This window comes from Bos indicus x Bos taurus, chromosome 6 (genome assembly GCF_003369695.1).
Source record: "Bos indicus x Bos taurus breed Angus x Brahman F1 hybrid chromosome 6, Bos_hybrid_MaternalHap_v2.0, whole genome shotgun sequence".
Classification (NCBI taxonomy): domain Eukaryota; kingdom Metazoa; phylum Chordata; class Mammalia; order Artiodactyla; family Bovidae; genus Bos; species Bos indicus x Bos taurus.
The window spans coordinates 110,995,711-111,010,872 of record NC_040081.1 but is presented as its reverse complement, the minus strand read 5'-3'; the positions used below and the strand labels follow the sequence as shown (position 1 = coordinate 111,010,872).

At 49.9% G+C, this 15,162-nt stretch overlaps 1 protein-coding gene across 1 annotated transcript in view; it reads left to right on the top strand.

Moving 5' to 3' along the window:
• The first annotated feature begins 619 nt into the window (after positions 1-619).
• TAPT1 (transmembrane anterior posterior transformation 1) overlaps positions 620-15,162 on the top strand; it is a 60,380-nt gene continuing 45,837 nt past the window's right edge. The window contains exons 1-2 of the mRNA XM_027545082.1: positions 620-838; positions 13,907-14,037. Coding sequence (XP_027400883.1) covers positions 652-838; positions 13,907-14,037 — 318 coding nt within the window. The 5' untranslated portion in view covers positions 620-651. The remainder of the gene's footprint in view (positions 839-13,906; positions 14,038-15,162) is intronic.

Genomic DNA, 15,162 nt, shown 5'->3' with positions numbered 1-15,162 from the left:
CAAAACCCCAGAGGCCCGGGATGCTGACGGGCGAGCCTAACAATGCAGAAGAGCGGGAGCCCGAGGAGCCGACCCGCGGGGGTCGGGGATCATCTGGAGGCCGGGCCGCAGCGCCGCGGCCGTGCCAGCGGTGCCAAGACCGGGCGGGCGGCGGCGCCGGCGCACTCCGGGCACCGAGCCTGCAAAAGGGGCCCCGGGCGAGCAGCCGGCCACCTTGCAGACGGCGGGCAGCGGGCGCAGCAGCAGCGGCCGCCGCCCCGGGGCTCCTCGGCCGACCCTCCGGCCGCCGCCGCCGCGCTCGGCTTGCTCCCGCCGGGGCCCCGACCCGAGCCCCGGTGGCGCTCGCTCTCCCCGGCCGCGCGGCCCGGCGGCATGGAGCCCGGCGCGGCGCGGGAAAGCAGCGCGCGGCACGGGGACGGCAGGAAGAAGATGGCGGCGGCCGTGGCGGCGGCGGCGGCGGCGGCCGCCTCCTCTCACGCGCCGCTGACGCCAATGGCGCGCGCCGGCCGGCGGGCCGCGGATGGCGGCGGCGGCGGCGGCGGCCCGGGCTCCGCTGAGGGGCGGGGCGAGGCGGGAAGGGGGCCGGCCGGAGGCGGAGGCCGGGCCGGCGCCTGGAGGGAGGCGGTGGGGACGGTTTGCTGTGCTCGGAACATGGCGGGCGTCGGCGACGCGGCCGCCCCGAGAGAAGGCGGCGCGGACGGCGCCGAGCGGGATGGCCGCGCTGAGGCGGAGCAGCTGGGCGGCGGCGGTCACGGGCCCCCGCCGGCGCCTCAGCACACGGAGACGCTGGGCTTCTACGAGAGCGACCGGCGGCGGGAGCGGCGCCGCAGCCGCGCAGGTGAGGAGGGCGGGCGGGGAGGCGGGCGGCGCTAGGCCGCGGCCGCGGCGGCGAAGGGCGGCGAGAGGCGCCGCGCGGGACTCCGGCCGCGAGCTCCGGGGGCGGCCGGGGCTTGGTTGGGCGCGCGCGGAGCCGGCGCGGCTCCCGAGGCGCCGCGGCCGCTGACAGGCTCCTCGGGCGGGGCCGCCGGCAGCGCGGAGGCCCCCGGGCGATAAAACGCCCGCCCGGCCAGGTGCGTCCGAGAGACAGAGAGAGGGGTGCAGCGGCCGGGGGCGTTCGTCCCCGCTCCCTTTTCCTGCTGCTTCTGAAAGGTCTTTCTTTAAAACAAACAAACGAAACAAAGCGCCTGGGGTGTCCTCCCGCCTCGATAACGTTGGCGAGCATCTCACCCCCCACCCCCGGCTCGAGGAGCTCAAAACTGAGCAGCGCGAGGCTGGATTTCATTATCTGTGTGCCAAGGTGACTTGTGTTCTGTTTTCAGCGAACTTGAGTCATCCGAACCTGTTAACTTGCTCTCTAAATAATGTGTTCTTCTGCCGCAGATAACGCGGTGGTAATGACAGCGAAGTTTCAGCTCTTCTGCCCAGGGTATAAATATTTAGCACTCCTGCACATGTTACCTGTGAACTTTTCCTAAACCGAAACGTCAGCCACTTTAAAAAAAAAGAAAAGAAAAGGCAGCACTTGCGAATCCTCCTTTCAATGACCGGTTTTTAAGCCTGTTGTTTTAGTATTGTTTCTTTCAGCTGTAGGATTTTATTCTTGTGTTCAGAAAGTTTTTAAAAGTTGCCTTTGTATTCATACTGCAGTTCTGTTATGGGGCTCGAAAGAAGGGAAGACATTGAGGTGTATGTTTCAGTGAATGTAGAGTGATCGTAGCATTTTAATTCCTGCGTAATTCTGAGTTTTGAAAATCAGTGGAGCCATAACTCCCTTTGAATTTCTTCCAACTACAAATTGTTTCAGCTCCACAGTAGGAGCTGCATTAGCCGTTATTCCTGCAGTTCGTGCTAATAAATGTTTAAGTCCTAAGGCTTACTGCATCATTGGCTGTACTTGTGTATGGAAGACTTGAAAGTCCTTTAGTGCTAACTTGGTCTGATCAAGTGAGATGGTGATTGATTTGCTAATTATCAGAGCTAGACATAGGTTAGCTTTTGTAGAGATCTTTATCTTTGAAAAATTAAGTACAGACTGTGCCTTGTTTTGTCTTTCTCAATGGGACCACTTAAAAATTCTCAACTCTGTTTGGTTAAGTTGTCACTTTAAACTTTTGCTTGGGAGAGTGTTTACTTTCTGAATTGGTCAGATCTGAGTAAGACAAAGGATTAAATCTCTCAGCTGTCTGTTTACTTACTTGGACTTGAAAATTAAAAGCACTCTGGTGCAAATAGAGAGCAATGTGGCCAGGTTTCATTGTAATTTTTTGAAATATTTATGAGTTTCAGGAAATCCAACATTATAAATGTTGCTTGCACGCACAAAAAATGAAGTTGTCAGGAGCCTTTTGATGAGCACAGTTGCTGGGACCCTTAGCACCATTTCCGTAGCCCTGCCCAACATCCCTCTGGATACCTGTGACTGTGGACTTCTACAGACTTCATGCCGCCCATGCATTCTTCCTCATCATGGGTTGCTGAGGGTGGTTTACTTAACATGTTTGAAGCTGGACTTTCAACCCAGAGTTGCGGCAAGTCGTTATCAGGGACACACTTCCAGCTCTGGTTGTTGGGGTAGTTAAGTGTTTCCCCAGTTCCATCCGTTCAGTTGAGGTGAGATGTGTGTGGCAGCCCTTGAGGATCAGGACTTAGGTGAGGGTCCCAGGAGATCTCAGCTGGAGTCACCAGCCAGCGTTGTTCTGTCTTGGCCTCCACGTGGGCCCCTTGTCCTCTCTCCCAGGTGTCTGTCCCTCTCTAGTAGGCACACAGCTCTCGCCACTGCCGGAACCCACTCCCTAACACTGATGCTGTTCTGGTCAGACTCTCCTCACTGGAGATTCGAAGCCTTGCAGTCATTCTGAAAGGCCGTGGCCTGCTCGAGTGCCCAGTGCATTCACCCTGACCCTCCAGCATTGCTCCCTTCCGCTGCTCAGCATCCTTTCCTTCCTCTCCCGTCCAGAATTTAGAAAATTCTTCCCTAGGGGCTGCCCTGGGCCAGAGGGCCTTGGAGTGGCACCACCTAGGGTCCTGTGAGCAGCATTTCTTCCTGAGTCAGATGTCTCCCAAGACTGGATGCTTGCACTAAAGGTGTTGCTTTGTCCATTTTTTATATTCCGGCGCTGCCTCTGATACTCTGGTCTTCCCTCCTTTCCTGCCAATTCAGGGCAACCTTTGTCTTGCCTTTTGAAAGTCAGAATTTTAGTGTCTTGGTGGCCTAAAGCATCAGTTAGTTCCAAAGTCTCCGTTATCATTTCTCCCAAGGAATGTAGGACTTGTATAAATTAGATGTTTGTTGGCCTGTCCTAACCATCCAAGATCCTGTAAATGAATATACAGATCAGGTAATTAGCCACACCCTATCAGTCCAAGGAAAATAATTCAGAACATAGTGTTTGAGGTTCCTAGTTTTATTTTGTACTTGTCCGTGTTTATGTATGTGTTTGTAGAATGCATAAGTACGTTAGTTGGTATATATACAGCTACATCAAGGGAAAGCTTTGTTTTTCTCCCTCAAACTCTCGTAATCATTTCATTCACTGAATTCCCTCTGAGTCGTGAGTAGCCTGGTGGTGGGCTGAGACTTTTCTCAGGTCTGGTACTTAAACTGTACCATGGTTAGAAATGCCTAGTTCACGCCTCACTCCCAGTTTCGTTCTCTCTCATGACGGTCGCTGTGTATTTAACCCGCCTTGCCTCACACGGTCCCCTGTCTTGAACTCTGGATGTATTCGTCATCACAGACTGCAGATTCATCTCTTCTTTTTTTCTTCTTAAAAAATATGTATTAATGTGTACACTTAAGAATAGTTAAAATGGTAACATGTATATTTTACTGCAATAAAAATAAATTTAAAAATTAAAACAAAATATGACCAACTTCTATTGTCCTTTTTGCTATAAGACCAGATCATAAGTACATATTGCTGATACTTCCTAGTGATCCAGTGGTTTCAGGACTCTACGCCTTCACTGCCAAAGGCGTGGGTTTGATCCCTGAACAGGGAACTAAGATCCTGCCAGCCAGGAGGTTCCCACCCGCCTCACCAGCACTCCCCCACCCCTCCACCCTGCCAAAAAAAAGCACATGTTGCTATGTGTCCCTGCTTGTTCCCCACCTCACTGCTCTGCAGAAGTTCTAAGTGGTAGAGTTTCTGTATAACCATGTTCCCGTTTAGGAATCTAGGTCCAGCGAGTCAACTTTGGACTAAGCGTTGGGCAATCCATTCTTGGCTTATTTCGGTGGTTGAATTGCTATGTAGACTCTGTGCTTGCCTAATCTACTTGGCTCTGTTTCATAACTCCACCACGAAGTGGTTTAGTATCCGAAGTATTTAAGTTGGCTCTAATAACTGGAGACTTAACAATAGAAGACCTGGTGTAGAATAAACACAGCAGCTACTGGTGAAGATGAAGCAGTGACTATGTAATGCAGGTATTGGAATATGTGTAGGAGCAGGTGTTGCTTATAAAACAAAAGAACTTGGAGTAGGGTATGGGTGAACAGCCAGGTTTCTGACTGTAAATGGCCCCGGTGCCATGGGGCCCATTTCGTTCCTTTCCCATGGCGACTCTTCACTTCTGGAACTTAAACTTGTTACCGCCACTTTTGCTCCTCTTCACTTTCTTTGCATTTTAGACCTCTTGCTTACCTCCATGAGACAGTGGACAGAGCAAGGAAAACTAAAGCCCAGAAAAACCAACTGACGCCTTTTTAGCAGCTCCCACAAAAGATTTCGTCTGGGACTAAGGTTCAGATTCACCATGTCTGTCCTGTTGTGTAACTGAAAATTTAATATGTTAAAATACATTTTCATTTAACCAGTCCTGAGTCGGACACGACTGAGCGACTGAACTGAACTGATCCTCTATAAAATATGTTGCATAGTTATCCTTGTGGCCCGAGAGTTATCCTGATGGATGATTAAAGCCTGTGATTTGGAAAATTATGCCCTAAAGTAAATCAATTTCTCATCTACAAAGAGATCCAGTGGTTTTAGGACTCTACGCCTTCACTGCCAAAGGCGTGGGTTTGATCCCTGAACTGATCCTTAGGCAGTTGTAAAACTGCCTAAGAAATTACCTGGAGTGACCACAACTCTGATACAGATAATGTAAAATTAGCTTCTTTTCTTCTGACAAATGATTGCTTTTCTTTTAAAATTCTCACCTGCTTTATTTAACTAGTACTTGCAAACTAAAAAGCAATGATATGATCTTTGCCCAGGTCAATATCTTGACCTTTTTAAAGATGTTAAGCTTCCATCTGGTTTGCCCTCCGAAATTCAGTCCTAGAAGCTCATTTGGAGCCCATCTTGGGGAATGTTTGCGTGAAAGAGGTCTTTGAAAAGACTATATCATTGACTGTCAAGTTAATGATACTCTGTTCCCATTTTTAGTTCTTTGTAACCTTGTAACCTTGGAAAAAGTCACCCCTCTTTTTGTATCTGTTTTTCCGTCTATAAATTTATGAATATCTTTTCTGTTGTTTACTTCCCAAAAGAGGTTATTTATAAGTAGATTGAGAGCTTTGACAGCTTCAGATCAGATCAGATCGGTCGCTCAGTCGTGTCCGACTCTGCAACCCCATGAATCGCAGCACGCCAGGCCTCCCTGTCCATCACCAACTCCCGGAGTTCACTCAGACTCACGTCCATCGAGTCAGTGATGCCATCCAGCCATCTCATCCCCTGTCCTCCCCTTCTCCTCCTGCCCCCAATCCCTCCCAGCATCAGAGTCTTTTCCAATGAGTCAGCTCTTCACATGAGGTGGCCAAAGTACTGGAGTTTCAGCTTTAGCATCATTCCTTCCAGAGAAATCCCAGGGCTGATCTCCTTCAGAATGGACTGGTTGGATCTCCTTGCAGTCCAAGGGACTCTCAAGAGTCTTCTCCAACACCACAGTTCAAAAGCATCAATTCTTCAGCGCTCAGCCTTCTTCACAGTCCAATTGTCACATTCATACATGACCACAGGAAAAACCATAGCCTTGACTAGACGAACCTTTGTTGGCAAAGTAATATCTCTGCTTTTGAACATGCTATGTAGGTTGGTCATAACTTTCCTTCCAAGGAGTAAGCGTCTTTTAATTTCATGGCTGCAGTCACCATCTGCAGTGATTTTGGAGCCCAGAAAAATAAAGTCTGACACTGTTTCCCCATCTGTTTCCCATGAAGTGGTGGGACCGGATGCCATGATCTTCGTTTTCTGAATGTTGAGCTTTAAGCCCACTTTGTCACTCTCCACTTTCACTTTCATCAAGAAGCTTTTGAGTTCCTCTTCACTTTCTGCCATAAGGGTGGTGTCATCTGCGTATCTGAGGTAATTGATATTTCTCCCGGCAATCTTGATTCCAGCTTGTGTTTCTTCCAGTCCAGCGTTTCTCATGATGTACTCTGCATATAAGTTAAATAAGCAGGGTGACAATATACAGCCTTGACGTACTTCTTTTCCTATTTGGAACCAGTCTGTTGTTCCATGTCCAGTTCTAACTGTTGCTTCCTGACCATATTTGAGTTAGGAAAGCAAGATTGCTATCATTGATCCCTAGTTGGCCTTGTACAAGGGTATGCCTTTGTATTTGTGTAATAAACTTGTAACTAATATCTTAGTGTAACTTTAGTAAAGCCTATTAAGGATCACATTATTTAAGATCATGGAGATTTGCATGTTTCATAGTATTGTCCTAGCAGTTAACCAATATTACTTTCCAATTTTTTAATGGTCCATGCTATTTTAAGAAAGATATATTTGGACATATTACTGAACATGTAAATATATTTATGATTACTCATTACTTCAAATTAATACTTTTTATCCTGAGTTCTTATTTGTCTCTCAGAAGATAATTAATCATAACATGTCTTTGTTCAGGTATGAGGAAGAAGCCATTCATACTGTGGTCTTTGTCAATTTAGGGTAGTGGGTCACAAGCAACTCTGCAGTAGATGTATACTCATTAAAACAATCTGGGCTAACTGATTCAGGTTTATGGTTGATATTATTTTCCCAGTGTTAAATGTTCATGACTGGCAAGGCTCACTTATTCAAATGTAGAAGCTCCTATTTCTATTAAATAGTGAAATACTTCTATTTTACTGAATAATATTTCTTGTTGGTGAGAACTGGATAAATGAGCTAAAATTGGTTGACATCTGAAAAGCTCAAACGGTATTGAGAAAACAATTGGGTTATTTTATTTTGGAAAATAATTTGCACTTACACTATAAAGACAGATGTTTGACATAACAAATGAAAGTCACTCTTGCTAAGAAGGCGTGAAGCCCCGCCGCAGCACGGAGAAAGTGCAGGTCCCGTTGTGTGTGTGCTCAGTTCCCGAGTCATGTCCAGCTCTTTGCGCCCCTGTGGACTGCCGCCCGCCAGCTCCTCTGTCCATGCGAGCTCTGGTCCACTGAACCAGCTGAGTTCTTGAAGAGTGGCAGCCACAGGTCAAAGAGCAGTAGTCATCTTCCTGAATAATTAGCCAGGCAGCCTGCCAGAATTGCAGGACAAGTGAGTTCAGGTACATCCGTATAATGGAGAAAACAGTGTTTAAAACAATAGCAGTAACAAACAGAAACACTGAAACACAGCTATGCTCCAGAGAGGAAGGTTCCAGAACAGAAGTAGAAGGTATATTCAAGAATGTATCCGTGACCAGGAAAAGGTTGGGGGGGCGGCGGGGTGGGGACCAGACGGCAGCAGGACTGCCGCATTGTACCTGAGGAGCTCGGGCCACAGGGCAGCAGAAGCCCCTTCTGCAGTGCGGATCAGAGGCTCCTCCTGGGAGATGGAAGCCAGGCCAGGGCTCGGTCGTCTTCTCTAGAAGGATCGTCAGAGAGATGGATGGTAATTACGATCCAGGGGAGAGTGTGTGTGTGCAGTCGCTCAGCCGTGTCCAGCTGTTTGCAGCTCCAGGGACTGTAGCACGCCATGGTTCCCTGTCCTTCACCATCTCCTGGAGTTTGTTCACATTCATGTCCATCAAGTCGGTGATACTATCTTAACTGTCTCATCCTCTGCTGTCTGCTTCTCCTTTTGCCTTCAGTCTTTCCAGCATCAGGGTCTTTGCCAATGAATCAGCTTGTCGAATCAGTTGGCCAAAGTATTGGAGCTTCAGCATCAGTCCTTCCAATGAATATTCAGGGTGGATTTCCTTTAGGATTGACTAGTTTGATCTCCTTGCAGTCCAAAGAACTCTATGTAGAGTCTTCTCCAGCACCGCAGTTTGCAAGCATCAATTCTTTGGTGCTGGGTTCTATTCCCAACTTGCCTCTTAGCTTTTCAGTGACTTTGGACAAGTCTCTGAAGCTCTATGAGCCTCAGATTCTTGATTTGAAAAACGTGAACACTGTCAACTGTGCCTTTAGCTCTCAGAGTTGTGGTGAGGGTTTGATGAAGTGATGTGTGCAGCACCTTTGTAAGCCACCTCAGTCAGGTGTTACATTTGTGTTAGTCCCTCAGTCGTGTCTGACTCTGTGCCAGGCTCCCCTGTCCATGGAATTCTCCAGGCAAGAATGCTGGAGTGTGTGGCCATTCCTTTCTCCAGGGGATCGTCCCACTCCAGGGATTGAACCCAGGTCTCCTGCATTACAGGCAGGTCTGAGCTACCAGAGAAGCAGAGGACCCTAATTCCTTAAGCAGGGCCAGTCCTTCAGGAGTGTGGCGGGGTGGAGGGGTGTGGTGGACAGGGAGGAGTGTGGGGAGGAGGAGGTAAGAAAGCTTTCCATCTGTCTCACCCATGAAGCTTGGTTCTTTTGTTAGTATTGCTTTAATGTTTCTTTTAAAACTGTTCTCCAACCCATTGCTGCTGCTGCTGCTAAGTCACTTCAGTCGTGTCCGACTCTGTGCAACCCCATAGATGGCAGCCCACCAGGCTCCCCCGTCCCTGGGATTCTCCAGGCAAGAACACTGGAGTGGGTTGCCATTGCCTTTTTTGCTCCAACCCACTAGTATGGTGTTAATGATAGGTAAACCTTACCCTTAGACTCAACTCATTGGGGGCTGGACTTGGGGAAGATCCGGATACATGGTGCTTGGTTTCAGAAAGTTTAAGGGCTGGCAAGGGAGCTGCTTAGTAAACAGTGTAACATCACAGAAGTAAACCCAGGGTGCTGGGAGCACAGAGATGGGGTCGGGGGGTGGTTCCCAGTTTTCCAGAACACAGTGGCCTGTTTACAAAAGCACTAAAGACAATGATAGAATAATCTAGTGCCAGAAGGTACAGGCTTTAGGGATGGACTGCTTGATTTAAATGCTGGCTGTACTGTACGCTTCTTCTGTGACCTTGGAGGCCTCCTTCACTTCTCTGTGCCTCAGTTTCTTCATCTATAAAATGGGCATGATGATAAAGCCTGTCTCGTGGTTATGAGAACTGTGTACTCAAAACATGTTTTATCCTTTAATGCTTGTGTTTACTGTTAAAATTTCCATTGGAGAATCAAAATTGGTATTTACAACTGAAATTCTTGCATTTCTAGAGGTAGAATCCTGATACAGTACTTCTTCACATTTATAATAGAGTTAAAACACCCTCATAGGTTTATATTTTATAATTTTTTAAAACTCGTTTAAGGAAAGTTCCTTAGGTTATATAGTTCGTTAAATGTGCTTGTTAGACATGTTCCCTTTTATCCTTGGAAACAGGGTTGCAGCCGTAGCAGTAAAGGTTAGGTGACCACCAAACGCGGATTGGCTAGTGCTGTGACCATGTGAAGTTACCAGTAAGTAATTCCAGACAGCGTGTCATGATTTGCGGTCTTCACACCCTTTCATACACAGTCGCTCGAACATCCTTTGTGAATGACAAGCAGGTGACAGGTGTTGTAAAACCGCTCCAAGCCTCGGTTTCCCTCTTCTGTGACGTTGAGATCTGTGGGTGGAGCGGGGTCCCAGGACCAGTGGGGACAGAACCGGCGCGGATCCACCCTCATCTGACGGCTCCCCCTGTGCCCTCCTCTGGACCAGGGCAAAACCCTCGCTGTGGAGGAGGCTCCGTCTTCTGTGGGCCCAGGGAGGACACCGGCCCGGAGGATGACTTTCTAAATAAGCAAGGTACAGGGTCGGGCTGCAGCCCGCGGGCCCACCTGGCCTGAGCTTGCCCAGGTTCAGGACCAAAGGAAGAGCCGGGACTCGGCAACAGAGAGACCTCTGTGGTTTGAAAGGGATGAGGGTGGGGGAGGGGGGCTTCCAGGGAGAAGGTGGGGGGGGGGAGCTCTTTGGTTACCAGGGAAACCAGCCGAGGGCCACGCCCCTCCCCGCCGTTTGACCAGTACAGACTAGGGCCGGGGGCAGCTCTGCCGGAAGTTCAGCCCTGCGCCAGGGACACAGTGAAGCAGGCCCTGGTCGGTCAGCCGATGGACAGAGAGCAAGAGGACAGCCGTCTTGAGCGGCCTGACCACACTGACAGCTTATCCCAGCCTTTCGGTTTAATTTGCTTTTCAAAAGATACACTCATGTGACAGCCTGTTTATCTAATCCTTCACACACCGAGATACTAGCTCACGCCCCCCAGCTCCCTTCCCTGCGCTTACTGTGTGTGGACGATGTGCCGGGGCCCTTACTGGCTGTGCCCCTGGGGCGGAGTGCAGGTGCCTGTCGGGGACCGTCCTTTGGATGCTCACTGACCGGATGCTCCAGAGCTCTTCCCTGCTGAGAGCGCCCGCATCTCAGAACACACCTGCCCCAGTCCCGGGCACTGTGCTCGAGAAGCTGCCGCGCTCTGCTTCCGCCGCCTCTCATTTCCGATTCTTGCTCTCCACCACACCCTCCTCTGTGACTGCCTTCCTCTCCTCTGAGCCACTCATTCGTTCAGGGAGCATCGGCTGAGCCCTCTTTAGCGCTGTGTCCCGAGGATGCAGAGGGAAAGAACACCGGAGGAGTGTGTGTGTACCCGGGCTCCAGGGGAAAACCCGGGGAGTCTTCCTGGAGCAGGTGACTCCGCGCGTCCCTCGCCCATAGAGGCTCACCTGTGTGCTCACATGAGTGGACAGAGGGAGCCTACACACAGCGTTTGCCCGCGGTGAGACGTGTTGTAACTAGAGAACAGCGACCTTGACGTTCAGGGGAGGCAGGCATGCTGCGCGGCGGGAAAGAAAGATAAACCGGGCTGAGTTGGCAGGGCTCTGCTGTCGCCTCTGCCAGGGTGTTGACCTTGCTTGGAGGTGCCACGAGCCCCGGAGGGTTTCTGCCGCCAGCCTGTGTGTGTGCCGACCCGGGCCAGGCCAGGTGGGGCCTAGGGGAGCGAGGAGCGGAAGGCGGGCGCTGGTCAGCCTCCACAGTAACCTGGAGAGAGCCGGGAGGACCACATGCAGACGGAGTTCGGAACAAGAGGGCAAGTTTATAAACGTTTTGAGGAGGAGTCATCAGGGCTTGGAAAGGGGACGGGGGGGATGGTCAGAATCGGCCCCCAGCTGCCGGCCTGGAGCCTTGTCACTGGTGAGCCCGGAACTAACGATGGGGCTGCAGTAGTGGGGGTTAATGGGGGAAGGGTGGATTGCAGTTTGCCGGCTAAAGGTGCCTTTGGAAATTCTAGGTGGAATTGCCCACAGGCAGTGGGAAGTAGTCCAGGCTCAGGAGTCAAAAGCGGAAGCTATGGCAGCGTCAGGATTGAGGTGATGGTTTTGACCTTAGACCGCCCCAGCAGAGAATGTGTAGGGAAGAAAGATAAGAAGAATGAAGAAAAGACACCTGGTGACACATGAAACAATATGGCCTTACAGGGTGGCTGGAATTTTACTGTGGCCCTGCTGTGTTGCATGTGTGTGCGTGTGTGTGAAGTCCTCAGTCATATTCGACTCTCTGCAGCCCCACGGGCTGTGGCCCGCCGGGCTCGTCTGTCCATGGGATTCTCCAGGCAAGAGGACAGGAGCGGGTTGCCATGCTCTCCTCCAGGGGATCTTCCCCACCCAGGGATCGAACCCTTGTCTCTGGCGTCTACCTGCATTAACAGGCGGATTCCTGACCCCTTGCCACCTGGAAAGCCCATAAGAAGCAAGAGCACCCAACCAAACCCGCAAACCCTTCAGGATCAGGTGGAGGAAGACCAGGGAGTCTGGTGATGCGCCCTTCGGGGCTCGTGACCCTGCTCGCTGGCGTCAGTGCCAGTTTGTGCCAGTGCAGTTTCTTCTGCTTCCTGAATGTCCCGTTGCTTCCCAGCATTCATTCACTTGAAAGAATTGATATTTATAGATATTCACTAATGAAAGCGTCTCTCTTCTGTCCAGTTGGAAAACCAAACTGTGTTCAAGTCTTAACTGTTTGGTCTTTCTCTTCGGTTTTAGCTGTCCTTGTTTACAGCACAAAACACTCTTTTTTCCCCTCTCCTTCAGGCCGTAGATCTTGTGCTGGATCTAGCCAGCCACCAATGTGTTAGAAAGTTCCGAGCCAGAAGTGTCACTCTGTCCGGATGCGGTTGCCTTGAGGAGCACATGGCGGAGCCCACACCTTGTGTCCGTGGCTTCAGCCGAGGTGTCCTGAGAGCACCATGCCCGCGGTCACTGTGCAGCCTGACCTGCCTCTCTGCCCAGCTGCAGTAGGCCCTGGTCGGGTTCTCCACCTCTTTCAGTCTCCAGGTGGCTTTCATGGTACCACTGACTCTCCAAGTCGATTATGAATCTTGTATTTAAAGAAATCTGTAATTTGGGGGTGGGTGGGACTCTGACTTCTGCACATAAGCAAGCCACTTCACCTGATGTTCAAGGAACTCGCTGTCTGTCCCAGTGCTGGAGGAAGTCAGCTGTTTTAGGCCCACTGGGAGGTAGTAAGTCCACTTCTGAGTCTTCCTAGAGACTCTTCCAGAGTGTTTAGGACTGTACACTTCCCCACCCCCGCAGCCTTTAAATCCTAGCGTCACATAAGACAGAACTCCGCAGGAGGACGCTTGTGAGTGAAATCGACCTTCCTGCTTTGTCATCTGTGGGAGGGAACACCAACATGGGGTTTGGGGAAGGAGCAAGAGGCCAGCTCAGAGCAGAGAGGACACTTTGCAGCCCTTGGTGTCCTGAGTCCGGGAAGAGAGGACGGCCTCCTAGAGAGTGAAGGAGGAAGGGAGGATCTGAGGCCGGGGGCCAAGAGGTCGACCAGGCGGTGGGCTGCCGGGAAGCGTGGCCCACACGGTGGAAACATCAGGATCAGGTAACAACCTTACTTGCCATCCCAGGTCTGCCAGATACAGCCCAGTGGAAAGCGTTCAGCCTCCTCCAGCCTTTCTTTGCTCAGCTGAGATGAGACAACGGAGGGTGAATTTGCATCAGAGGAACGGAAAACAGGTGGACAGGTCCACGGGGAGTGCGGTCTTCAGATGGGGTTGAGGTTCTGTCTTGTGTGACTCACAGTTACCATCGTGTTGGGAAGCCTTCACCTGGGGAAATGGTGTTACTTAGACACTGGCAGCATCTCTGAGGCTAAAGAAGAAGGAAGGATTTGTTCCAGTGTCGAGTGTGTTCTTCCGCCCAGCTCACTCCTGGACTGGAGGAGTGCCTCTCGGGTGACTCAGCTTGTGTGTGTGTGCGCGTGTGTGTGTCTCCGTTTTGTGTGCACTTGGTACCCACTCTGTGTGTGTGTGTGCGTGTGTCTCTGTTAGTATCTTTTCCCCTGCCTTCTACTCTGCGTCAGCCCAGGCCCTCTATCACCTAAGACCCCTCACTAGACTCTCAGAGAACTTCTGACTTATATTCTGGCTTATAGCAATGGCCCCTGGTATATTCCCCTGACATTTGCGGTTTATATCACACAAAAACAGCAGTTTTCTCACTCTCCGCTGATGGCTTATGTGTAGTTCAGTTCTGGGCACCGAAACGTAGATACTTTGTTTTATAACCTTGTTTTACGTCTGTGTTACCTGGGGCGCCAGCTAGCCTTGGAAGTCGCTTGATAAATGCTGTTCTTTTTGTTTTGTCTTTTTTTTCTTGTAGAGCTTTCACTATTCAGGTTCCTCAGCGCTGAACTAACCAGAGGGTACTTCCTTGAACATAATGAGGCCAAGTATACAGAAAGAAGAGAAAGAGTGTACACGTGTATGCGAATACCAAGGGAATTGGAAAAGGTACTGTTATTTTTTTTTAATTACTTGCCATCATTTTGAAAATTATGTCAACATGTTAATTCTATTAAAAACAATTTGAACCGCTTGAGTGGAATTTTTTAAATATTGGGAATAATGTGATCATGAATAATTAGGTGGAATAGGAATTCCCAGATAGGGAGAGTCTTTAAAAAGTGCATTTTTCAGTGTCAGATCCAGTGATCTGTAACTTCGCTATTTATTAAACTTGCTGAATTCCCATTTGAGTCCTCCCTGGTGGCTCAGTGGTAAAGAATCTGCCTCCAATGCAGGAGTCATGGGTTTTATTCCTGGGTCAGGAAGATCCCCTGGAGGAGGAAATAGGTACTCACTCCGAGTCTTCTTGGCTGGAGAATCCTGCAGAGCGAGGAGCCCTTGCCCACCAGGCTCCCCGTCCATGGGACCACAGACGAGCTGGACACTCCTGGCAACTAAACAATACAAGCAATAGTTCCCATTTCTGTCCCATCCAGATAACTTTCTTCAAGGAATTACTCTTTTCTTATCCTTCTAGTTCTCTTCAGTTTGTTTTTCCTAGAATCAGTTTTTTTTTTTTTTCCCATTCAGCACGATATAAATTATTTAATTTCCCCCTTTGTTAAGGTGTCAGTTTCTCAGAAAGCCCTCATTTTTAAAAATGTAAAGGACAGTTTCTTCAAAGAAAATTAGATAGTCTGTTTCACCTTCAACACAGAAAGCATTTCAGTGGGGAATAAACACATAACAACAGCACCGATCCTTCCGTGTGGTGCTCCCTTGATGTCTTCGTGCTCCCTTGATGTGTCCTAGGCCACCAGGACTGATCAGATACAAAGCCAAGGCTGCCCTTTTCCTCTGCATTCACAGAGTTGATGAGTCTGAACCATCTGGAAATTTCTTATAAGAAGGAAAGAGTTAAGTGATAATTCAGCTTTCAGTTCAGTTCAGTCGCTCAGTTGTGTCTGATTCTTTGCAACCCCAGGGGCTGCAGCTGCTAGGCTTCCCTGTCCATCACCAATTCCCAGAGCTTGCTCAAACTCATGTCCATCGAGTCGGTGATGCCACCCACCATCTCATCCTCTGTCATCCCCTTCTCCTCCTGCCTTCAGTCTTTCCCAGTATCAGGGC